Source organism: Panthera tigris, chromosome C1 (assembly GCF_018350195.1).
Source record: "Panthera tigris isolate Pti1 chromosome C1, P.tigris_Pti1_mat1.1, whole genome shotgun sequence".
Classification (NCBI taxonomy): Eukaryota; Metazoa; Chordata; class Mammalia; order Carnivora; family Felidae; genus Panthera; species Panthera tigris.
Window position 1 is genome coordinate 105170825 of NC_056667.1, and position 27522 is coordinate 105198346.

The window sequence follows — 27522 nt, forward strand, 5'->3', positions numbered from 1 at the left end:
TAAGAAAATTTCAGTCTTCTTTTGTCCAGGGTAACCTCTGAGGCTATACTTACCGAATGTTGTTTTTTAGCCTTTTGGTACAATGTGGACATCGGAAAGACGTGGCGACCTTAGGGAAGTTTGTGAGTTGGGCCACTTTGCCACCATCCCGTCCATAGTAGAAGTCATCTACTAGCATGATGAGTTTGGTCTGGACAGCATCACCCACATTCTCATTTGGCTCTGGTACTTTGGTAGGTGGGGACAGAGCAGGAATAGGTGTGGAAGAGGGTGTGGAAGCAACAGGAGCAGTTTTCTCAGGGGATGGGGGCTTTGCTGCTGATGGGACACTGGGTTCTGAATCCAGAGACTTTCCTTTCTTCTGGTATTCCACCATTTCTGGGCAACAGTACTACAAAGGAAGATCATTGTGGTTATCCTGGGGCCTGGGATGTGTTAACTCCCCAACCTCATGAACATCTCCTGGGAATGGTGTGATTCTAGGTATTCTCATCCAGGTTTCACCCTTCGGTGTTCCACAGTGTTTCCAGGACTCCCACTTTTTCTAGTGGATATATATTTACAGCCATATGCCACTCCAAACCCCGTACCTTATACTTCTCCCTCCTGCTTTACATCCTTTAACCACCCACTAGCATAACCTGCCTCTAAACTCCCTGCTAAGAAATTTCAAGCTTTGCGTCTGGACTATTACCAAAAAATGAAAAGGCTAGAAATGGGAACTGGTTAATGACTGACTCCTGATTCAGCCAGTGACACAATAAATAGAAGATAAACCAAGGCCAACTTGGCTTAAGTCCTGATATCTAACAAACCTGTCCACCTGTGCAATTTCAAAATCAATCATGACCAAGGAATTAAGGTCACATATTAAGGTTCTAATCTACTAGAGGTTCTTTAAATGTATCCTTCCACATTCCAAAGTATAAAACTCTTCCAAAATAGGCCAAAGGAGAGCATATAAAGCTTCCTAGTCATCTCAGAGCCCCCATTTCACAAGTTCCCAAGCCTATAGGAAGTATACAGTGGTAGCCATTGAAGCTGGATCCCCATCACAGGTGGTAGGTATCACTTACACACATGTGACCTCTCAAAGCTTCGGTAACACGGAATTGAGCATTACATCGTGGACATATTTTCCGTCCACCATCCTGGAGGTCGAACACTGGGATGGAAGAGGTCACTGGAAGAAGTGAAAAGCATTGATAAGCTTAGTATGATGATATTTGAAAAAGATTATTGGCCCTTTGAAGAAAGGTTAAACACTTCCTGAAGAGCACATTAATGTTTATCAGCAAGCATGAGAGATCACTATGAGGAACATTCTTTTCATCATTCTTCTACCTCATGGCCAGCAAATCACAGCTCACAGATAAAATCCAGTCAGATGCCAACTTCTGTTTGGTTCATGAGCTAGGAATGGCTTTTACTTCTTTTTTAATTTTTTTGTTATACAATTTTTTCTTTAATTGTCGTAAAACATACATAAAATTTACCTCTTAACCATTCTCCAGTGAACAGCTAAGTACGCTCGCATTGCTGTACAAGCAATCTCCACCAGGACTCTTTTCCTCTTGTAAAACTGAAGTCTATACCCATTAACTAATTCCCCATTCCTCCCTCCTCTTAGTGCCTGGCAACCACCATTATACTTCCTGTCTCTGTGAATTTGACTTCTCTGGGTACCTCATTTAAGTGGAATCATACAGTATTTTTCCTCTTGTTACCAGCTTAGTTTAATACTTAGCAGAATGTCTTCAAAGTTCATGAATGTTGTAGCATGTGTCAGAATTTCCTTCCTTGAACAATACACTACTGTATGCATATATCGTATTTTGTTTATTCATCAGCTGATGCTCACTTGGACTGCTTGGAAGTCCAATAGTCTTTTGGCTATTGTAGGTAATGCTGCTTTGAACATGGGTTACAAATATGAGTCCCTGCTTTCAGTTCTTTTGGGTCCTACCCCAGAAGTGGAATTGCTGGGTCAGATGGTAATTTTATGTTTCACTTTCTGAGAAACCATCACACCAATTTACATTTCCAACAGCAATGCACAAGGGTTCCAACTTCTATACATCCTCACCAACATTTGTTATTTTGTTTTTTGGGTAAGAGCCATCATGATGGGTGTGAAGTGGGATCTCAACATGGCTTTGATTTGTATTTCTCTCATCATTAGTGATGGTGAGGATCTTTTTGTGTGCTTAGTGGCTATCTGTATATCTTGTTTGGAGAAATGTCTGTTTAACTCCTTTGCCCAGTTTTTCATTGAGTTGTTTGGTTTTTTGTTGTTGTTGTTGTTGTTGAGTTGTGCTTTATAGATTCTGCACTTCATCTTAGCCAAAAGGGTGAGAAGCGATGTGCTTTATGTATTCTGGATGTTAACCTAACCCTTTATCAGATACATGATTTTCTAATATTTTCTCTTATTCAGTAGGCTGCTTTTTCACTCTGTTCATAGTGTTCTTTGATGCCCTTTTAAAAGTTTTAAATTTGAGGTTGTTCCACTTATCTATTATTATTATTATATTCTTTTGTTACCCGTGCTTTTGGTGTCATGTGCAATAAATCATTGCTAAATCCAGTATTATGAACCTTTCCCCCTATGTTTTCTTCTTTTATAGTTTTAGCTCTTATGCTTAGGTCTTTGGTTCATTGAGTTAAACTTTTATATATGGTGTATGGGTCCAACTTCATTGGATATGAATGCCCAGTTTTTCCAATACCATTTGTTAAATGTTTTTTACATTTTTAAATGGCTAAAACGAAAGCGAAAGAAGATATTCTGACACGTGGAAATTACATAAAATTCAAAGTTCACAGTTTTAGTGGAGTTCGGTCATGCTTATATGCATATGTCTGCGGGTGCTTTTGCACAACAATGTGTAGTTGTAGCAGAGACCCTATTTAGTGCATAAAACCTAAAATACTTATCTGGTTCTTTAGAGAAAAAGTTTGCTGACCCCTGCTCTAGACCACTGAAAACTCTCATGCTCATAATCTTGTCTCCACCTGGAAACCTCCCTACCAATTCCTAACTTTTAAACCTTGTGCAGAAATCCACCTCCTCCATGAAGCTTTCCTTTGATTACACCACCCATCTCTGATCAACCAGTCCATTTCACTCATCTCCACAGCACAAGAGACACAGAATGGTTTCCTTGTAGCTGATTTAGTTATACTTTTCACAGTGGCCATCCTCTTTCCTACACTATAGTTTCTTGTGAGAACAGACTGTGGCAACTATATTCTATTTTACATCTCTATTTCAAGGCATAGAGTTCTGATATATCGAATGCTTTATTAATGTTTCTGAATGACTGGTCAGGTTACTGTACCTTTCATTGAAGACTCAGGTCCGCTAGTTCTCTGGGAGCCATGGGCAGAGCTGTTGTTGGATACCACCACTGGCCCAGGACTCTGGCCCAGGGAAGGGATGGTGTTAAGGGTATTCACCAGTTTGGCTACTTCATTGCTATTTTCACCTGTAACCCCGGGTCGCTTCACAGTGACAAAGCTGGCAATGCTCACTGCAGGTGGAGAGGGAAAGGAGGGAGCTATGTTGGCCAAGTGATAATCATCTGTTCTCCACCCACAGCCCTGCCCAGTACGGCCATCTCCACTTCCCAAGGCTCACCTAGCTTGGGATTGGGTGTCTGGCTGGATTGGCCTGGAGGCTGAGAAGCCAGCTGCCCCAGTGAGGTTGGCTGTGTGGCGGTGGGAGTGGTAGAGGTGCTGGGGGTGGACTTGGTTTGCTGGGACTGCGACTGTGGGACGGTGCTCCGAATGGTCAGAGTGGCCGGGATGACGGTGGTGAAGGTGTTGGTGGTGGGCCGCACAGGCATCGTGGAGCCTGGCCTCACTGGGGTCATCTGAGAGAACACTTGTGGGACTCCAACTGTCGGCTTAACAAACTGGGTACCTGGAGCTTCAAAAGAAAAACAAAGTACCACATCTTGGTCAATGAGCTCACCTTTAATACGTTCTACCAGTGTTTACCGGAAATACTGGAATAGGAAAAAATAATTTCTCCAAACTGTTTGGTGGCCATCAGAGGATACCAAGAGTAGCACATTAGACATTTTTAATGTCTAAGAAAATAGGTATGCAAGCAGATAAAAGAACTTAGCCTAAGTAACCAGCCCTATTAAACTGAAGAAGGAAGATTCCTATCAATTCCTCCCCAAACACCTTACCACACTGCCTTTTCCATCCCAAGAATACAATTAGGAGTAGCTTGACCTCAATACCGAAAGAACAAGGATGAGTACAGACTAGGAGGCAGTATGGGTATATATAGGCCAAAGGGCAAATGTGGCCCTGAAAAAAGCTATCTTTCTTTTTCAGGACACTAAAGGAGTCCTCCATTCTTTTCTATGCATTCAAAAAGACTAACTATGCCATTCTATTGGGATGTCCCAGAGGCGAATGTCCTGGCTCAGCTGCAGACAATTCCATGGACAGGTGTATAAGAAATATCAGAACTAGGTAAGATAAGGTCATGAGACTGAAGGCCAAAAACACTCTGTGGGCTCTGAGAACAACAACGACAACTTAGAGAGACCAGCTTATGGAGGTACCTTCACAACAACAAAATTAAGATCTCTTTTGGTCTGAATTGTAGTAAACTTACAGACACTTAATAAAGAACTGTGGGGAAAATGACAAGATTTCAGAAAATTATTTTCAATTCAGTTTCTTAAAAAAAAATACTAACTAGTCATTGGCAATATTTATCATCAAAGGTTAGGTCATTTGTTTTATACCCAAAATCTATGCTATAAAATTAAAGGGAAAGAAAGTTTATAATCCCACCATGTAAGTGAGTAAACTTACAAGAAATCGGAAATTTGAGAGTTTGCATTAATAATATTCCTTCAGGATAACAAACTTTACAGCTGACAAAAACACCAGAAGCAGAAAAATGACTGTATAAACCCTTCTTTAAAGGGTGGTAAAAAGTTAAAAAGAAAAATAAAACCACCATCCTGGCCAAAAGTTAGATATCATTTTTAAAAATTGGGCTTAAATCAGTGTGATCTTATATTTTTAGATTTTCCTTAAGTATGCTTTTTAAATGACCAAGAATACTTTGAGACAGTAAAAACAAATCTTCTGGATGCCAGTTTATTTCAAATGGGTAGACATTTTTCCTTACCTGGGACTAGTGTTATTGGTCTAACCGTTTGGCCTTGCTGTACGTTCAGCACAATCCCAACCTGATTCATTGCATTTTGTACAGGCCGGACATTTCTTACAGGAAATCCCTGCATTAAAAAGCAAAATGATCTTTAACATGGAGATTAGCTAACACTAGCAGATACTACAGTAAGACTACATCCAAAAAATTCCCACTCCTACCCAGTGGTTCTTTTTCTAGAGGTAGAGCTTTTAAATGACCAAGATGGAGAAATTTAGGAATTTTGGCAAAAGTTTTGAGTGACAAAATATCAAAACTGAAGAATAAGCTTTAGTCCATATGAGCAAAAATGAAAATTTACTTCCTGTCTTAAAAAATCAGCTTAAAAAATACCTCATCCACAAACTGGCCCCTAAACAGATAAAGACATAGAAGGGGAAAAAAGTGACACTCTAGGAGTATTCACTGGAGTGATTCAACACAAACCAATTGTTAAGAAATTGTTTCCAAAGTCCACAAACCTCTGGCAAATCTGTAAGAGGAGAGTTTGTAACTCAGGAAGCCACAGGCCAAGAGCAGCACTTGCCTTTAGGTTCCACATCCAGCATTAGGCTTTCAACTTCAACTGACATTATGTATCAAATAATCTGCCTCCTTCTCTTCCAAAGTTCTCCCTGCACTTCACCAATTTCACACACAGATTTCCAAGTCAATTAACTCACCCATTATAAGAAAATCAACCCAAGCAAAGGGCAAGAAGCTTTGAGGGCCAAGTATTAACACTTCCTAATCTAAGCTTTCCAACTAATTTCTGCCCAGATCTCAATCAAACCACTTAACAGCCCTCTGAAGGATAGGAAGAAGATATTACCCAGCTGTATGTTATATTGGGCTTTCCATAAAAGTTAGTATCAAATTATAAAACAGCAAATGAGAAAGCCAGGACAAAAGACAGGACTTAAAACTCCAAAGGTTCACACAGTCTTTCTTTCCTTCCCTATCCAGCCCCAGAATTCAGAGTCCTACTCACCTGCGTAGTGATGAATATTGGTTGTGAGGCCACAGGAGAACTAGTCACATGATTGGCATTCTGCATGACCTGGACAGGCCTCAATACTGGTTGAGTAACCATTGTGCCCAGACCTGGGGTTGGATTCTGGGTTAGGATGAGCGGCTGTCCACCTTGTTGGACCAAAGAATTGCCAGCTAAGGGTAAAAGAAAAAAAAATGTAAGAGAAAACAAAGCCACATTTTACAAGAAACATTGGGGTCTCAGATAAGAAATGCGGTCTCAGATATTAAAATATCCAAAACTGTCACAACTCACCTCAGGTTTAACATCACCAACCTCACCAAAAATTTAAGCTTCACCCAAATCTACATCTAACAGAAAAACAGGTAGATAGGGGAGGTTCACTAATATCTCCCCCGTATATCTTAACTAGGGATGTCTTAATTTAGTAAGACTTTTTCTACATGGCTATCATTTGGACTCTGATGATTTAATATACGATTTAACATAATCTCTCCATACCAAACTAGCAAAACAAAGTAACATTTTTTTTACATATTTTAACTAAGTGAAACTTATTTTGTCAGAATGTAATTTGCTGTTAGTGAATCCACTTTAATATTTTTATCAGAGAAGTATTCATCAACAAACATTAATTCAGCAAGTACACAACATCTATAGAATGATGCCTCTTCCTAGTGATTTCAAATCTCAGAAATGCAACAGGTTCTCTAAGCAATCAGTGGCTTTTACAGATATGGGAACAGAGAGATTGACAGGCTATCCGTCTCTTTTTTGACATCAGAACTGATAAAGACTTGGTTAAAAACTAACCAACACCCAGTAAAAATGGTATGACTTTATGAAGCAGATGATTCATTCATAATAAATACTAATAAACTGGCTACTGAAACATTTTAGGTTGTTTTCATTTGTGAAAAAAGTAATTTTGTAAATGTTTTAAAGTTTTGTTTTTGTTTTTGTTTTTTTTTTACTACATTGGGCTAAAAAAATCATTAATACTAAATTTTACTGATTTACAAAGAATACCCCAAAACCAGACAGAAAATTTCAGAGTCGATATACCTAACTCAAAGATTCAAATAAGACACTGTGCCTCAACTTTTTGCCTCAAATAACCACAGTGGGATGGGTTCCTCTGAATTGTATGTCCTACTTGACAGACGGAGTCAGTGCAGTTAGCTACAAAGCTAGACTACAGGTGGCTATTAATGGGCCAACAATGGCTTGTCCCACTTTTTTCCAGAAATTGAGTGCCCATCAGTGGACTAGACCTCATAGTTATGAGGCCAGCTGAATAGTCATTATGAGAGGTTGACAAACAGAAATTCCAAGTTCTATCAATGCTAATTATATTGGCAATTTGCTATTTTAATTTAAATGTTTTATTATGGAGAAGTTCAAATACACAAAAATAGAATATCATAATGAATGTACCCCATGTACCCATCACTCAGCTGTAACAATTATTAACTAGTATCAATTTTGTTTTATCTGTACTTGCCACCCACTTTCTATAATCTAATAACTCTAATGAATTCTAACAAAATATTTTAAATGATTCTACATTCTTAAGTTTTTCTTTAAAGAAATTCTGCCAATTCATGGGTCTTACAAAGTTTTATTTCCAGAGGATAAAAGAAGCAGGCAATCAGAATCCTTAAACTTGAAATGCCTATAGAAGTATCAACCAACCAGCACCCTGCCTCACAGGGTGCTCTCAAATAAACTTGGAACCATAGCCATAAACTGATTAAATACAGGTTAGAGATTCAGCAGCTTCTCTCACAATATGCTGTTTTTACAAATCTGAAGGTCTTCATGTTTCCTTTATTTTTTTGTTTACTTACATAGTCTTAAAACCCAGGGATGAGAGCTAAATTGAGTCAAAATGGGCTAAACAAGAGTTGAAAGTCATTATTAGTTATAGAATAAGACATCTATTAACATTAAATTCACATCATTCACAGCTCAGAATTAAGCAGTGGTTTATTTCACTACATACTATGTCTTTCCAATGCAAACAAATACGATCAGTCAGAACTACAGAAATCATTTCTAAACGCTGAGTGGTAGATTCTGAAGAACAAAAAGGATTGTAAAAATGTTCCGAAGTTTTATTCCTGATACTTTCTTAAAAAAAAAAAAAAAAAAGCTTTACTGAGATAACATAAACATATCATACATACCCATGTAAAGTATACAATTCAGAGGTTTTTAGTATATTCGAATACAAGGTTTGTGCAACTATCACTTCTATTTAATTCCAGAACATGTTCATCATCCTAAGAAAAAAATCTTGTGCCCATTAGCAGTTTTTCCCTATCTCCTCTCCCCAGCCCTGGAAACCACAGATCGTATAAATGGAGTCATACAGTATGTTGCCTTTTCTGTCTGACTCCTTTCATTCAGCACTACATTTTCAAGGGTTATTCATGTTTTAGTATACATCAGTATTTCATTCCTTTTTATGGCCAAATAATATCCCACTGTACAGATATACCACCTTTTGTTTACCCATTCAACAGCTCACGCTGTTCCATTTGGGGGCTATATGAATAATACTATGAACATTTGTTCAGGACATTTGTGTGAACATGTTTCCATGTTTCGAATATACAGCTAGGAGAACTGCTGAGTCATGTAAGTACACTTAACTTTTTGAGAAATTGACAAACTATTTCCCAAAGTGGCCATACCATTTTTACATTCTCATCAGCAATATAGGAGTCCCAATGTCTCCACATTCTCACCAACACTTGTTATTTGTCCACCTTTTTGATTATAGCCATCCTAGTGGGTGTAAAGTGGTAATCTCACTGTGGTTCTGATATGCATTTCCTCAGTGACTAATGATGTAGAGCATTTTTCATGTGCTTACTGGCCATTTATATATTCTCTTTAGAGAAATGTCTATCTAGATCCTCTGCTCATTTAAGAAATTGGATTGTCTTTTTATTATTGAATTGTAGTTCTTTATATATTCTAGTTATCATGTCCCTTATCATATATATTATTTGCACAATTTTTCTCCCATTCTTTTTTTTTTTTTTTAATTTTTTTTTTTTTTAACGTTTATTTATTTTTGAGACAGAGAGAGACAGAGCATGAACAGGGGAGGGGCAGAGAGAGAGGGAGACACAGAATCTGAAACAGGCTCCAGGCTCTGAGCTGTCAGCACAGAGCCCGATGAGGGGCTCGAACTCACAGACCGTGAGATCATGACCTGAGCCGAAGTCAGCCGCTTAACCGACTGAGCCACCCAGGCGCCCCAATTTTTCTCCCATTCTATGGGTGTTTTCACTTCTTGATTATGCCCTTTGAAGCATAAAAGGTTTTAATTTTTATAAAGTCCAATCATTTTTTTCTATGGTTACATATGCTTTTGGATCCTAAGAATCCACTACCTAAATCAAGGTCATAAAGATTTACACCTATGTTTGCTTCTAAAAGTTTTACAGTCTTAACTCTTACACTGACCATTTAGTTAATGCTTATAAACGGTAAGGAGTGGAAGGGCCACTCCATCCACTTCCATGTGGGAAAAGTACCCAGTTGTCCTGGTATCATCTGCTGAAAAACTATTCTATACCCATTATATAGGAAAGGATTGATTACATTTTATTCTTAAGCAATTATCATTCTCCATGGAACAGGTATTTTGGAGTACAGAACAAAACTGTGTCCATATCCTTTCCACTATTTATTCTTTCAAAATAATCTTTACCTTAATTATATTTTAACACTTGACTCATAAAATACTACACACATTTAAAAGGCTTTTTAAAAATTATTTTAACATTTATTCATTTTTGAGAGACAGCACAAGCAGGGGTGGGGCAGAGAGAGAGGAAGACACAGACTCTGAAGCAGGCTCCAGGCTCTGAACTGTCAGCACAGATCTGGATGCGGGGCTCAAACTCACGGATGTGAGGATCATGACCTGAGCCTAAGCAGGATGCTTAACCGACTGAGCCACCCAGACACCCCTAAAAGTTCTAAAGTACAATGATAAACACTCTTGAATCCATCACCCAGCACAGGACTAGACCATTACAAAAACCATCAATGTACTCCTCCTCCGTCTCAACTCCTGGCCTCCCTCCCACATTAAAAAAAAAAAAAAAAAAGTTCCTCAAAATCAAGAGTCAAGAAAATGCTTTTTGTATAGAGAGGGCAAAGAAAACAAGAGAAATAGATAAATTATAAAAGCTAAATCAGTGCCCCCAAAAGAATTTTTTTAATAATATAATTATTGGTGGAGGTGGCTATTGATAACCAGGAGCCCAACCAGTTTTAAATATTTGTTTGTTTATTTATTTATTTTTATTTTATTTTTTTGAGAGAGAGTGGGGGAAGGGCAGAGTGAAAGAATCCTAAGCAGGCTCTGTGCTGTCAGCTTGATCCCACGAACTCTTAAGATGACGATCTGAGACGAAATCAAGAGTCTGGTGCTTTAACCTACTGAGCCACTTAGGTGCTCCAAATCCACTCTATTCTGAAGTCTCATCCTTAAACCTAGACTAGCATTTCAAGAATATCAGATAAGGGTGCCTGGGAGGCTCAGTCAGTTAAGCATCTGACCTCAGCTCAGGTCATGATCTCACAGTTCGTGAGCTCGAGCCTCACTTAGGGTGAGCCCCACTTTTCTCTCTCTTCTCCCTCTCTCTCTACCTCTCGTGGGATTCTCTCTCTCTCCCTCTCTCTCTCTCTCTCTCTCTCCCTCTGTCTCTGCCTCTCTCTCACTTATGCCCCCTCTCAAAAAAGAAAAAAAAGAGTATCAGATTTAAAAAGTTACAGAATTGCCTGTATTATGCAAAAAGGGGGGTGGCTAGGCAAATTGGATTTATTAATGCATGCTTATCTATGCACGAAAATTTTTTGGAAGAATATACACGACATATGTAACTGGTTACCAGTCTGTACCCAATTTTTTTCCCACTAACATGGGTTAATGTTTTATTTATTTTTTTTTTGAGAAAGAGAGAGAGAAAGAATGGGGTAGAGGGGCAGAGGAGAGAAAATCCCCAGCAGGCTCTATGCTCAGTGCAGACCCTGATGCGGGAATTGATTCCATGACCCTGGGATCATGAGCTGAGCTGAAATCAAGAGTCAGATGTTCAACTGACTGAGCTATCCACACCCCCCATGGGTTAACATTTTAATTTAAATACTAGAGGTATCTGTATATAGATAGACTTTTTTTTTTTTAACTTTGTACACAGCCCTAGGTGGGCTCGGAAATCAAAAGTCCATTCAAGGAGTCAAGGAGACTAGGTCATGTCAGTGTGTCCTCATAAGCCTTGGAGTATCGTACGATCAAAGAAAAATTTAGTTATGCTGGTTGCTAACAGCACTTTGACAGATTATTTTAAGAGAAATACAGGAAAGCCATATAACAGAGGAAAGGACACAAACTGAAATCTAGACAATTCAAATCCAGTTTAGTCACTTACCAACTATTTGACTTTAAGCACATTGTTTAGACTCTCTAGACCTTTGGTTTCCACAGCTATAAAATGACAGAATCCTCTGGATAGTGGTTCCTCATCTTTATATGTATGTAAGGGCCCCTATCTATAAGTTCAAAAAAATTCTAAGGATGTTTCATATAATAAAAATCGTATTTTCAGTACCCAACAACTGAAAAAAATGCCTACAGAAATTAGATTTAAGTTCAATAGTACCTAAAGTTGGCAGCAATATGAGGAAAGAGCTATTGGTGGGCAATTATTCAGGGCAATCTATTAGGACAATTTGAGACCATCTATCAAGTTTTAAATGCCTGATCCAAACAATTTCACTTTCTACTGCAGATATGCTTACACAGTGCACACAGATACAATGCCTGAGAATGCTCACCAAGCACTGCTTGTAATCACAAAAACTAAGGACTGTAATAAATATCTAACAGTAGAGGAGTAAATGGTTATAGCCAAAAATAAGACCACCATATGTACTTCTAATGGAAATATAAACTGATACAACATTTCTAGATGGCCATTCCAGGAAAAATATCAAAAGCCTTAAAAACTATGCTGACTTTCGATCCAATAATTTGACATTTATAAATATGTTCTCAGAAGTAAGGAGGTGAGAAAAGACACAGAGACAGAGATGCTCACAATAGCTCTTTAAAGTAGCAGTATAGCCCTTTACAACTATCGTTAATAATAAGTAACCAAACAACAGGAAATACAGTTGACTCTTGAACAACACAGGTTTGAATTGTGAAGGTCCACTTGTATATGGATTTTAAGTTTATTTATTTTTATTTATTTTTAATTTTTTTTAACGTTTATTCATTTTTGAGAGACAGGGCATGAGCGGGGAAGGGGCAGAGAGAAGGAGACACAGAATCTGAAACAGGCTCCAGGCTCTGAGCTCTCAGCACAGAGCCCTATGCAGGGCTTGAACTCACGGACTGTGAGATCACGACCTGAGCTGAAGTCGGATGCTTAACCGACTGAGCCACCCAGGTGCCTCTAAGTTTATTTATTTTTGAGAAAGTATGTGTGCATGGGGGAGGGGGGAAGAGGGCAGAGAAAGAGGGAGAGAGAATCCCAAGCAGGCTCCATGCTGTCAGCCAGAGCCCGACATGGGGTTTGATCCCATGGATCAAACCATGAGATCATGACCAGAGCAGAAATCAAGAGTTGGACACCCAACCAACTGAGCCACCCAGGCACCCCTGGATTTTTTTTTAATAAATATAGTATAGTACTATGTTATCTCTCTTTTTTATGATTTTCTGTATAACATTTTCTTTTCTCTAGCTTACTCTATTGTAAGAATACAGTATAATACATATTACATACAAAATCTGTGATAATCAACTTATCAACAGAAGGCTATCAGTATTTAAATTTGGGGGGAATCAAAAGTTATATGTAAATTTTCAACTATGCAGACAGTTGGCACCCCTACCCCCCATGTTGTTCAAGGGTGAACTGTACCTTTACTCATCAACAATGTTACAGACATACACTGATTAAAATGGGAAGATATTCATTGCATATTAAGGGGAAAAAGGAGGCAAAGAGTAATGTAGAGGCTGTATGATCCGTTTTTATAAAAAGTAAATCACAACATATACCACATGGGAGTATATAAAATTACATATATGTACAAAATAAGAATTACAAATAGTTATCTCCAGGTAGTGAGATCACAGTTAAAAAATTTTTTCCTTCCTTTTATTTTTTTCAGTTTACTTTTTCTACAATACACGTATTATTCTTGTATTAATAAAGCTATTTTGTTTTTAAAGGAAATAAAACAATTAAAAGTAAGCCCTCTGCAGCAACACAATGATTCTATAAAGGTGCTTATTCTAGTTTAGGAATCTTAAGACATAACTTGCCTTCAGAGTGTAAAAACAGTCATCAGAAATGAATAGAAACCAATACTACGCAGCTTCTCTAGTCAATAAATACACTAGAAGCACCACTCTTTCACCACTTCCTTCAAGTAGAAAACAACCCTATCCTATTTTCCATACCCAGGAACCAATGACCATATGAATCTGCCAAAGAAAATTCAGAACAAAGCTGCCCTGGGAGAATTCTTACCAAACTAGTGGGGCTTATTCTACTTAAAAAAATAACAAAAACAATCAAACAGCACCCCCCGCCCAATCTTTTTAATAGTCAGGAATTTTAGGTTTACATTTTCTCTCCCACAAATTACCAGCAGCAAGATCAGCTGCCCTCAGACTTGAAAGACCAGCATCCATTCAGCACTAACTCAGAAGGAACAGCAACACTACTGAATCACTTCCATATCACAGAATCATTACTAAATTCACTCCAACTAGTAGAACCATCTCAGTACCTAAAACTAAACAGGTACATCTGTTCCTAAGACCTCTTTATTTCTCTCTCTCGCCCCTCTGGCCCAGGAAGAATTTCCCAATAATCCCACTTACCATTGTTGTTGGCAATTAGTGTGACAAGAGTCTTCTTTGTACTGTCGCTGTTCTGTGCCCCGCTGCTACTAACGGTGGTGGATGTAGAGAGGTGCCCAGCAACAGAAGCATGGGCAGCGATGGGCACTGGAGCCGAGACTGGCTGCTGGCTCACAGAAACTGTGGGGAAGGGGAGGCATAGTCACTTGGAGACAGGGACAGATGACACTAAAGGATATTGTTCTAATCCCTTTCATCTTGTTGTGGGTCTCTACAGCCAAAAAGTTTCCTGCTTTCTTTGCAAATCCAACTGTTCATCTGATTTCTCCTCCTACTTGTCCCTCGCTCCACCAATTAGACACAATGCCTTCTTCATCTCATATTTCCTGGTTAATTTAGATCGCGAGCTCACTGAACCAGTATTTTAAGGTTTTGCTTATAAAGCACAAGCAAATCTCTAGGACTCAAAGGTTTATTATCACCACTATTGGTATTTATAACCATGCATACATAATAAGCCATACACAAGATCCTGAATTGTGCCCTGTTTCAGCCTAAACCAATGCCATCTTCAGGTCTCAAGGTAGGAAAGATAAAAATAAAGAGAGCAACAGATACAATTTAGCAGGGGGAAAGAACCATCACCCACTCTCTGAATTTAGGGCAATCTAGAATTTGACCCTGCAACATCACGTTTTTGAAAGAGCAGCTAACAAGCCTATGTTTGTAGACTGTTCATGAAGGCAGACACAAAGCAAACTCTGTTCAGCTCACAAAGGAAACCAAGGTCAAGTAAAACAAACAAAGAAGAGAAAAAAGACTACGGGATCCTGTGTTTGACTGGGTATATAAATGAACACTGCCACACACACTACTTTGCGTTCTTGTTCGTACATTTGGTAAGAGGACTGCCAAATGATTGCTAAGCATTGGTTAACTCAACTCTCAATGTTTTAAATAAATTGAGCATAGTGTTTCTAGCTTCACATATGAAGAAACTGAGGCATTTTTACAGACTAAAGCATAGAAAAAAAAAAAGCACCAGCGCCACAACGAGGCATCCATCCTTGGGTTCTTAAAAGTCTTTCTCCACCTCACACTTTCTTAATAAAAATGCCATCCAACTGAGTCAGTTTAAATAACAATCCAAGATCAAAAGAGTTTTTGTTACCTGTAGTAGTTTTATCCACTGAATTATAATCTTCAACGACAGAATCCTCAATGACATCGCTGATTTTCTGCCATGGCTCCAGCTCCTCCTCCTCACATTCCATAAAGAGGTCGGTGTCCGCCATGCTACAAGAAAAAAGGACCAAATAAGACACTGACCTCAATGGGGCGCCTGGGTGGCTCAGTCGGTTAAGCGTCTGACTTTGGCTCGGGTCAGGATCTCGCGGTTTTTGAGTTTGAGCCCCATCGGGCTCTTGTGCTGATAGCTGGGAGTCTACAGCCTGCTTCTGATTCTGTGTCTTCCTTTCTCTCCGCTCCTCCCCTGCTCACTCTGTGTCTCTCTCTCAAAAATAAACATTAAAAAAAAAAAAAAGATATTGGACCTAAGAAGATATTGACCTCAAAATGAGAAGTGGTTTTATACAAAATATGGAATCAGATTCTTCAATCCACCCTTATGCTCCCTCTACCCTTTCCCCTAACCTCCCCCTACTGCCACATTTCGAAGGATCTAGAATTATAACTTTTGCTCTCTTAAAAATATTTATTTTGAGAGAGAGACAGAGCACACACAAGTGGGAGAGGGGCAGAGAGAGGGAGATAGAGAATCCCAACCAGGCTCTGAGCTGTCAGTGCAGAGCCTGACTGGGGATCAAATCTCATGACCTGAGCTGAAATTGAGAGTAGGACGCTTAACTGACTGAGCCTCTCAGGTGCCTCATTATAAGTTTTATTCTTGAAAACAAATTATGAAAGAGCTCACAGCAATTATTCAATAAGAGGAGTATAAAAATTTAATCTGTAATACCCAGGGCTATGATCAGGGTGAGGCAAATCATCCAAGTACAGGGTCTTCGATTAAAATGTATGTTTTGGGAGTACCTGGCTGGCTTAGTCAGTGGAGCACATGACTTTTGATCTGAGTTGTGACTTGAGCCCCACTGTGGGTACAGATATTACTGAAGAAGAAAATCTTTAAAAACAATAATAATAGGGGCACCTGGGTGGCTCAGTCAGTTGAGTGTCTGACTCTTGATTTTGGCTCAGGTCATGATCCCAGAATTGCGGGATTGAGTCACATGTCAGGCTCCAGGCAGGGCATAGAGCCTGCTTAAGATGCGCTCTCTCTCCCTCTGCCCCTTTCCTCCCTGCTCATGTGCTCTCTCTCAAAAAAAAAAAAAAAAAAAAAAAGTAAAAAAGGTATATTTTGCTCATTATGAACTTTTTCGTATTAATAGTACTCTTTTACTATGTTAAAATACTCTTTTATTCCTGAGCCTTTTTTGCAATCTCTTAAATTTTACACCCAGGATAAGAACCTCACTTGTCACACTACATTCCCAGTTTACAAACTTAGGCTGTTAGCTGCTCTTTCAAAAAGGTGATGCTGCAGGGTCAAATTCTAGACTGCCCAGAATTCAGAAAGTGGGTGGTAGTTCTTTTCCCTTCCAAATTGTATTCTTATACTCCACCATGACTTGGGAGTGAGCCTTTAATTTGAAAACACCTAAGTTACATGCTTTTTCTTTTTCAAGTTTATTTATTTATTTTTAGAGAGGGGGAGAGGGAGAGAGAGGGAGAGAATCCTAAGCAGGCTCTGCACTGTCAGCACGGAGTTCAATGTGCGACCTGATCCCATGAACCACAAGATCATGACCTAAGCCAAAATCAAGAGCAGGATGGACACTCAACTGACTGAGCTACCCAGGCACCCCTACATGTTTCTTATAAACACAAAGTCTGCACCTCTGCAGTGTAAACAGAGCTATTGCTAGGCGCACCTGGATGCCTCAGTTAAGCATCCACTTTTTTTTTTTTTAAGTTTATTTATTTTGAGACAGAGTGCAGGAGGGGCAAAGAGAGAGGAAGAGAGAGAAAATCCCAAGCAGGCTCCATACTGTCAGCACAGAGCCAAATGTGGGGCTCAAACTCACAAACCACAAGATCACGACCTTAGCTGAAACCAAGAGTAGGATACTTAACTGACTGAGCCACCCAGGTGTCCCAGCATCCACCAGACTCTTGATTTCACCTGCGTAGGGCTCTGGGCTGTCAGCACGGAGCCTGCTTGGGATTGTCTCTCTCCCTCTCTCTCTGCCTCCTCCTCTCAAAAATAAGTAAAAAATAAAAATAAAAAAGAGCTACTGCTATTCTGCCCCCCAACATCAGTAGACTAAAGGTCAACTTCTTTGTCTTGGAATTATAATAGCATTACTGCTCAATGCTCAAATAAAGCTTTTAATGCAAAGGCTCTCACAGTGCCCTTAGTATTTCAGAAACTTTTTTTTACCACATCTCTATGCCAAAAACCAACCTAAAACTAGTCTAAATAGTTGGGTCCATAGAACATGACAGGATTCATTTTTAAGGTGCCCAACAGATGGCGTTGTTCCCTTGAAAATTTAAAATATCCAGGCAGTGTGATGGGTACTAAGGAGGGCACTTATGATGAGCACTGAGTGTTTTATGTAAGTGATGAATCACTGAATTCTACTCCTGAAACCAATATTGCATTGTATGTTAACTAAAATTAAAAAAAAAAAAAAATCCAGCCAACACCCCACTGAGTTAGCTACAACCAAGTGCCCACAGTTTCAATGGCTAAAGTGCCTAACTCGATTCTAACTGGTCTCTAAATTCTAATTATTTTTGTCTTCCCAGGCCAGGACCACAGTGGGGAGAAAATGTGAGCAAGGAAAGAAAAACATATAAGGTATCAACTTAAATTTTCTTAGTTTCATATTTAACATAAATATACAAAAGACAACGCTAGCCAGAAACAGAATTAAAAAGAAGGGTGGGGTGCCTGGGTGGCTCAGTTGGTTAAGCTTCCAACTTCAACTTTGGCTAAGGTCATGATCTAACAGCTTGTGGGTTCAAGCCCCACATCAGGCTTTGTGCTGACAGCTCAGAGCCTGGAGCCTGCTTCAGATTCTTTGTCTCCCTCTCTCTGCCCTTCCCCTGCTGTGTTCTCTCTCTCAAAAATAAACTTAAAAAAAAAGAGCCAAATCCATACCACAGGCAGTCCTTGAGCAAGGACTACACAACACACACTTCTGTAGTGTCCAGACTAGTTTTACTGAAAAAGACATCATTCTAAGCAACTTTTTTAACTATTTAATCTTATACCAGTTCTCTACTATGTAACTTTCTTAGAGCCCATAACCAACAATTAATTAATGCATGGATATCAAACATCTGGCAGAATGAATATAAACTGTGGATGATAAGTTCTGGGGGTGGTTCTCAAGCACTTTCTTTCAACTCTGACCAGCTGCAAGCAAACTCCCCATACATATGCTGAGCATCAGAAGAAAACTTTCCTTCAGAGTAAGTAGAGGTAGCTGAATGCAAATTGTGGTTTTCAGTGTCATGCCTATGGATGGATATTTTAATAGCATATCCAAAAGGCTGGTCTTTACCTAAAACTACTTCTAATATTTTAAGGGACTGAGTGCATGTTTCATTTTATGAAGCAATAAATTTTTTAAAAATATTTTTTAATGTTTACTTATTTTTGAGAGAGAGAGAGAGCACGAGCAAGCGCGCGCGCGCAAGTGCACAAGCAGGGGAGGGGCAGGGAGAGGGAGACCCAGAATCTGAAGCAGGCTCCAGGCTCTGAACTGTCAGTACAGAGCCCGATGCGGGGGGGGGGGGGGGGGGGACTCGAAATCACAAACTGTGAGATCATGATCTGAGGCAAAGTCAGATGCTTTATAACCATAACCACCTGAGCCACCCAGGCAATCCAGCAATGAACCTTAAGAATAATATTCAAAGTTTCTTCCAGGGAGCCAGGGTGCCTCAGTCAGTTGAGCATCTGAGTCTTGATTTCAGGTCAGGTCATGCAGGGTCGTGGGATTGAGCCCCGTGTGGGACTCTGCGCTGAGCAGAGAGTCCACTTGAGATTCTCTCTCCCCGCCTCTGCCCCTCCTCCATGGGTGTGCCCTCTCTCTAAAATAAAAAAGAAAGTTTCTTCCATCTGATCAAAGTCAAACAATGCTAGTCCTCCCATGAAAAAGATACTCTAATAAACAGAAAGAGTGGGAAAGGTAGATTTGAAAAAAAAATGGCTAAGAAAGATGTTTGTGGCCTAACTACTTTTTATCAAGACAGAAGAACTCCCCATGTATATGTTCTGCTAAGACAACCAATGTAAATTAAGATTCAAAATGAGCAGAAAATTCAATTCAAAATATTTTTCAAGTTCTTTACAGCAAACAAGACAAATTAACCAATAAGGCTTGTCAACCCAGAAAAAAAATAACCAATCTGCTGACTGAGCATATTTCACATCCATCCAAACATCTCTGAAAGACAGTGAAACCAAGTTTTTCAAACAGTCCTCAATTCTGACCTAGACTGTTGTCTCTGAGCGTGATCCTTCATTTTACCATCTATAGTTCAGGGTCAAAAAACTGTGGAAAAGACAGGCCCTACCACAATAGAGATATCAACCTAAATACTTCACAAACTTGAAACATGCAAATTTAGCACCCTTCTTGTAGTTTTCCAGTTATCAAAAAGAAATCTTCATTAATATGAAGAAATGCCATACTTAATATCTCTATCAAGATGCTCATGAGAAAAAACGGTAACTGTGGTGCTCAGTAACCCATGGCAGGTAGCACATAGTTACCTTTCAACTATTTTTGATTAAAGAAGACAGGAATTACTAAATGCCCAGTAATGCAATGTATACATCTTCCCAAACTATCATTCTACTCACGTTTAACCTCTTTCCACACCAAATCTTTACTTTAACTTCTCATAAGGAAAACAAAAACAAAAACACCTGGATTTTTTTTTCTGTCTCTTCTCTATTACTTTGCTTTAAGTGTATTTCTGACTTGGATACTTCTCACATTAACAAACAAACATGTTGAGATTCAATCCTTACCCAATTTAGGGGCATTTTAATTTCTTCTGAAAAACTGCGAGGCAAAAATGTGAATTTCAGAAAAGGCCAGCACATAGGGAACACAGTGCCACATCAAGAGGAAAATGTGAGATGGACAGAAAATTTGAGAATCATACCAAAACCAAGTGAAGGGGCAAACTTTCATCATATTATAACTGTGAGTCTCTGAATCAAGACTGTTGTGATTCTTTTCTTCTATTTTTTTAAATGTGATATAAATTCAATTAAATACAAAAGTAGAGATGTATCTATCACCCACCTTCAAAAATTATCAACCCAAAATTGTTTTACCTATGCCTCCCTCCTTCATCTTATATTGAAGCTAATCTCTACATTATTCATAAATATTTTGGCATGGACCTCTACAAGATAAGGACCTGAAAGATATAACAAAAGAAAAAAAATAGTACCATTACATGCCTAAAAATTGGTAGTCCCTTAATATCATTCAGTCAACATTCAAATTTCAATTTCTCTCAAATACCATACTTTTTTAAAGTTTGTCTGAATTAGGATCCAAATAAGGTCCATATATTATGATTACTTGATAAGTTTAAGTCTTTTAATTTATAAATCATTTTTTTTCCCTCCCTTGCCATTTATTTGTTGAAGAACCAGTTCATCTCTTGTAGTTTCTACAACCTGGATATTGTTGATCACATATCCATAGCGTTTACTATACGCCTCTGTCCCCCTGGATATCCTGAAATTGACAGTTGGATCTAGTGGCATGATTATACACAGGATGAACTCTCCCTCCCCCCCAAGACTACTCTTAAGGGTAGAGTTCTCTTCCATCTGGGGGCATGCTCGATGCTGGATCTAATCATTCTAAATCTGTCCTTCCTTCATTTATTAACTAGAACACTTCTATTTAAAAAAACAAAAAGTAGGGGCACCTGGGTGGCTGAGTTGGTTGAGCATTCGACTCTTGATTTTAGCTCAGGTCATGATTTCAGGGTTTTGTGAGTTCCAGTTGACTGTGCAGAGCCCACTTTGGATCCTCTGCCCCCTCTCTCTCTGTCCCTCCCCAACTTGTGCTTGTGCTCTCAAAATAAACTTTAAAAAACAAAAAACCCAAAAAAGCCAAAACATTTATATTATTTGGTTACCCATGGTGCAGTTCACATAGTAAAGTCTTGATTCCTTCTATCTTGCTTTTTTTCCCTTTATTTACCAGTTTTCAAAATAATGATGCAATAGTATTTCACCAAAGTGAACAATAAGCTTGCTCTTAAACTATCATTATGGTATTATATTTTAAATATAATTTACGTGTTTTGGTCTACTGCAGTTATCTTTATTGATACTCAAAAGTGTCCTATTTTGGCCAAACTTCAGCTAGCTTCCGAGTCCTTCTGACACCTTAGTAAAGTGTCTACTAAAATCCTGGCAATCTAATAGCTCCAGGATCGTTTCACATATTTCCTTCCCCAGACCTAGAATACGCCATTTCTTTAAGGAGCTCTGATTCCTTTTGGTGGGAAATGATGTTCCAAGACCACAGTCTAGGTGCTCGGGACCTTTCTGCTCATTTTATTTTTTAAAAGATTTTTAAAAGTTTATTTATTTAGAGAGAGAGAACGAGTGGGGGAGGGGCAGAGAGAAGGGGGGCAGAGGATCCAAAGCAGGATCTGTGCTGACAGCAGATAGCCTGATGTGGGGCTCAAACTCACAACCCCAAGATCAAGAGCTGCATGCTATTCCAACTGAGCCAGTGAGACGTCCCTCTGCTCACTTTTAATATAAAATTAGGGGCACCTGGGTGGTTTAGTCAGTTAAGTGTGACTCCAGATTTTGGCTCAGGTCATGAGATCACAGTTCATGAGTTCAATCCCCACATCTGGCTCTGCGTGGACAGGTGGAGGCTGCTTGGGATCCCCCCTGCCCCCGGCTCTCTGTCCCTCTCCTGTTTGCTTGCTCTCTCCCCCTCAAAAAATAAACTACAAAAAAAATTTTTTTAATATAAAATTATCTCCAGGGGCATCTTGGTGCCTCAACTGGTTGAACATTTGACTCTTAATTTTGGCTAAGGTCATGGTCTCACAGTTAGTGGGATCAAGCCCCAGGATCCGCAGTAAGTGTGGAGCCTGACTGGGATTCTCTCTCTCCCTCTCTCTCTGCCCTCCCCTATGTGTTCGTTCTCTCTCTCTCTCTCTCTCTCTCTCTCAGAATGAATAAACATTTTAAAAGGTAAAATAAAATAATCTTCATATCAACCCCCGATTATTAGTCAGCTATCTTCAATTTCACTCCCATGGCATTTGGCAGAAAGTTCCACATCCACAAAGAACATGTTTTAGAAACTAAAAAAATTCTATTTTCTCCTGAAATTCTTTGAGATTTCTCAGTCTTGTAACATATTTACTGAGCAAAAAATTCTCACTAATCTCATTACTTCCACTCTTCCCCTATCCCCAACCCCTTCCCTTCCCCTAACAAGAAGGCTGGACATTTTCCTGAAGGGCAGAATTTACATATACAATTGACCCTTGAACAATATGGGTTTGAGCTGGGCAAGCCTATGTATAGATTTTTTTTTTTTCAATAAACGTATTGGAAAAGTTTGGAGATTTTGAAAAACCTCACAGATGAACTGTGTAGCCTAGAAATGTCAAAAAACAAAATAAGAAAAAGGTAGCTATGTCTTGAATTCATAAAATATATTTAGATACTCATTTATCATTTACTACCATAAAATATACACAAATTAAAAAAATCAAAATTCATCAAAACTTACACACCTACAGACTGTACATGGTGGCATTTGCAATAGAGAAATGTAAACAAACATGCAGTATTAAATAACTGCATTAAATTAATTGTAGTATATATTGTACTACTATAATAATTTTGTAGCCACCTCCTATTACTAACTGCAGTGAGCTCGAGCATTGTGGTATCCCAATGTCCCCTTAAAACATCACTTGAGCAGCTGATCTCTCCAGTAAATTGTGTTATCACAGTAAAAAGTGATCTCTCACAGTTCTTGCTATTAGCAGTTAAGTTCTTGGGAAGTCAAAAGTTATACGTAGATTTTTGACTGGGGAGGTTATCGGGCTGTTAATATCCATAACCCCCACACCTTTCAAGGGTCAACGGTACTTAAAAATTTTTAAGGACAATCAAAAAGGATACATTTAGTTTAATCAAGTCCTTTTGCAAGCAACTATTTTTTGAAAGACAGTCTTTTTTTTAATGTTTATTTATTTTGAGAGAGAGCAGGTATCCAAAGTGGGGAAGGGATAGAGAAAGAGACAGAGAATCCCAAGCAGGCTCTGTGCAGTCAGCATAGAGCCAGGCACGGGCTCAATCTCATGAACCCATGAGATCATGACCTGAGCCAAAAATCAAGAGTCAGACACTTAACTGAGCCACCAAGGTGCCCCTAAAGACAGTCTTTTCTTGAATGCCAAAACAACGATAGATCACCTCAAAGATATCAAACAAATTTCTTAACTATTCCTAACAAAAACTTTATCCACAGCATATAAGCTCAAATAGCTAGTTAAGTTTCTTTTCCAAGGTGGAAGGGGGTGGGAGGTTTAGATAAAGCAAAAGGCCTACAACTTGACTTATAAACAAAGACCTTGTTTCTCCCTTCAATAAAATTCCCAAGAGAGATAAAAAATTTCATCATGTCCCACTGTTCTCCAGCATATACCAGGCACACAGTGGGGCCTACCTGTGGAAGAAACTTGGGTTTGACAGCTGTTAAAGGGAAACCAAATCATAAAGGACATCATTAAGGAATCTTCTTCACACATGCCAGTGTATTTTATCCAACTCAATGATACTCAAAAATGGGGACTACTTGCCCTCCAGAAGACATTTGGCAATGTCTACAGAAATTTTTGGTAGACATAACTATAGGTAGGGCTGGGGAGGGCTGCTACGGGCATCCATCTAGTGGGCAGTGGCCAGGGATGCTACTAAACATCCTGTAATACACAGGTCAGCTAGGGACTTACCTGCTCTAACACATCAATAGTGCCAAGATTAAGAAACTCTGATCAAATGGAATCCGTACTCTGAAATGGACATTTTTTTCAATGTTTAATTTTATTTTTGAAAGAGAGAGAGAGAGCACGCGCACGCACAAACAGGGGAGGGGCAGAAAGAATGAGAGACAGGATCTGAAGCTAGCTCTGTGCTGAGAGTGGAGAGCCTGATGTGGGGCTCAAACTCACAAACCACGAGATCATGATCTGAGCTGAAGTTGGACACTTAACCAACTGAGTCACCCAGGTGGCCCTGAAGGGGAAAATTTTTTTAAAGCTATCATCCCACATTCTATGCATAAAGAACTATCATTTCTTGGGTGCCTGAGTGACTCAGTCGGAGCATCTGACTCTTGATTTCGGCTCAGGTCATGATCTCAGAGTCACAGGATCAAACCTGCATCCAGCTCCACACTAAGCGTGGAACCTGCTTAAGATTCTCTATCTCTCCCTCTGCTCCCTCCCCAACCCGTACTCTTTCTCTCTCAAAATAAATAAATAAACATTAAAAAAAAAAAAAAAAAGAAATGGAAATTAGGTTAAAGGACTTTGGGAAATTATATCCACAAAAATTATTCACTAGTCAATACTGACAATAACATACTGATAGTAACCAATAAAATTAATAGTAACCATAATTTTAGAGGATTGACTGTTTTGAGGAGAAATTAGGTACTTGGGCAAGAAAAGAATGGCACAGAAGTTGTCAAATGAATATGAAGATAAAATCAAGTTTCACAGATAGATGATTATAACGTGAAACAAACCTTATAATCATCTCACGAACCATGAGATCATGACTTGAGCCGAAATCAAGAGTTGGATGCTTAACTGACTGAGCCACCCAGGTGCCCCTAATCTCCATTTCTAAATTTCTGGTTTTGACCCCTTTACAATTCCACTATGGTTTGCTTCTGCTAAATATATCTACCCTTCTTGCCTGTCCCAACTTCCAACTCATTTTCTCAGAGGGCAGTGAACCAAAAGGACATGAAGCAAACTTACTTCTGCATTCTTTCTCAAAGTCTTGTTGTTATATTTGAACTGTAAGTTACAAAGGTAGCTCTATTATCTCAAACACCAAAAGTTATGACAGTACTTAAGTTTAAACAGAAAAATGTTAGCAGATAATTCAGACTCTGCCTCTCATCAACTGGTGTAAACAACAAACAAGCCACTGACAATTATGGTTAACCTTAATCAAATCAAGGGGTGCGTGGGTGGCTCAGTTGGTTGAGCATCTGACTTCAGCTCAGGTCATGATCTCATGGTTGGTTTCTAGGTTCAAGCCCATATCGGGCTCTCTCCTGACAGCTCAGAGCCTGGAGCCTGCTTTGGATTCTGTGTCTCCCTTTCTCTCTCTGCCTCTCCCCTATTTGTGCTCACTCACTCGAAAATGAAAAATAAACATTAAAAAACCAAAAAAACCCCAACAAATCAAGTATTTAAATTTAACTTGCAGTTTGTAGGAAACACAGCAATAGAGGAGTAAGTTAAGCAGCCGCACAAGAAAATAATGAGGTAAATCCAGGTGGGACATTCTATAAAGAAATAATCAGACAAATGCAGAATAGAGAACATTCTATAAAAGTAGCAACATGTTCTCTTTAAAAATGTGACACACACCCCAAACTAAATTAGAAGAAACTAGGGGTTGAGGCACCTGGGTGGCTCAGTTGGTTGAGTGTCCAACTCCTGATTTTGGCTCAGGTCAGGATCCCAAAGTCGTGGGATCAGACTGGTGTCAAACTCCATGCTAAATGTGGAGCCTGCTTGAGATTCTCTCTCTCCCTCTTTCTCTCTGCTCCTCTCTCCACCCCCACCTGCACACACACACACACACACACACACACACACACACACACACACTCTCTCTCTAAAATAAAAAAAAATAAGAAAGAAACTAAAGAGCCATAAGAAAATGCAACACTTGAACCTTTATTGGATTTTGATTCATATAAAAGCTATAAATGACATTTTGGGAACAAATGAAACATTTGAATATATAGACTACATAATATTTGGTAATTACTTTTAGTTTTTAAAAATTTTTAAAATTTCATTTCCAGTATAGTTAACATACAATGTTAGTTTCAGGTCTGCAACAAAGTGATTCAACAATCCTATACTTTACTCAGCACTCATTAAGAGAAATATACTCTTAACAAAAACGATAGGGGTGCCTGAGTGGCTCAGGCAGTTAAGCGTTGGACTCTTGATTTTGGTTCAGGTCATCATCTCAGGGTTGGTGAGTTTGAGCCCTGCATTAGGATCTGCGCTGACAGAACTGCAGAGCCTGCTTGGGATTCTGTCTCTTTCTCTCTCTGTCCCTCCGAGGTCCCTCCCAACTTGGGAATTATTTTTTGAATTTTCCTTAAAAGAACAGTTATGTTAGAGTTATATATGAGAATGTATTTATTCTTAGCAAGTGCCTGAAATATTTAGTGGAAATGTCATGATTTTCAAGTGGCTTAGCAAACATATGCATATTTTAGTGCTTTCTTATAGACATTAGTATGTTAAAACACCACTGTGTCTAGGTAAGAGGTTCACTGTCATACACCTTGTACTCTTTTGCTTTCACGTGCATGACGTTTTCTTCAAAAAAAAAAAAAAAAAAAAACGTTTATTTACTTTTGAGAGACAGAGCGTGAGTAGGGAAGGGGCAGAGAAAGAGGGAGACACAGAATTTTAAGCAGGCTCCAGGCTCTGAGCTGTCAGCACAGAGCCTGACGCGGGGCTCAAACCCACGAACCATGAGATCATGACCTGGACCGAAGTCAGATGCCCAACCAACTGAGCCACCCAGGCGCCCCCGTGCATGAAATTTTCTTAATAAAAAAGTTGCGGGAAATCAGATGAATAAGGTCTGACAGTCTAATGTAAAACATGACTATACTTGATAACACTGTACCATATCACTGAAATTTGCTGAATAGAACTTAAATGTTCTCACATGCAGAAAAAATAAATGTGAGGTGATGAATGTGTTCATTAACTAGATGGAGAGAATCCTTTTACAATGTACATGAAATCACCATATGTACACTTGAAATATCTTACATTTTGGCAATTATACTTCAATAAGGTTGAAATTAAAAAAAAAGTTGGGCATAAAAACCACCTATTCTGCCACTATCCTTTTGCCATTTACTAAATCAAACTGGTAGCCTTGTTGATTGAATTTTCTGTTTAACTTGTTCTTATTTCTAGGTGCAATTTTCACATAGATTCACATACACACATTTCTTAAAACGTACATAATCAATATAAGAAAAAATGAATTTAAGGTGGATTATGTTGGCTACCAAGGAGGTACTGTAAGAGGAGACAGACTCTGCCATCTTC

The 27522-nt window shown here is 39.0% G+C and overlaps 1 protein-coding gene across 6 annotated transcripts in view; it reads right to left on the reverse strand.

The window, feature by feature from the left end:
* Positions 1-27522, reverse strand: part of POGZ (pogo transposable element derived with ZNF domain) — a 52208-nt gene that overhangs the window by 16494 nt on the left and 8192 nt on the right. For 3 of the 6 annotated variants that reach the window (XM_042994118.1, XM_042994115.1, XM_042994114.1), the window contains 8 exons: positions 15254-15378; positions 14104-14262; positions 6174-6349; positions 5162-5270; positions 3641-3931; positions 3342-3560; positions 1077-1183; positions 54-391 (listed from right to left, as the gene is read on the reverse strand). In XM_042994118.1, coding sequence (XP_042850052.1) covers positions 54-391; positions 1077-1183; positions 3342-3560; positions 3641-3931; positions 5162-5270; positions 6174-6349; positions 14104-14262; positions 15254-15377 — 1523 coding nt within the window. In that variant the 5' untranslated portion in view covers position 15378. The remainder of the gene's footprint in view (positions 1-53; positions 392-1076; positions 1184-3341; positions 3561-3640; positions 3932-5161; positions 5271-6173; positions 6350-14103; positions 14263-15253; positions 15379-27522) is intronic. The other 3 variants (XM_015540203.2, XM_015540205.2, XM_042994116.1) reach the window with 3 other exon arrangements.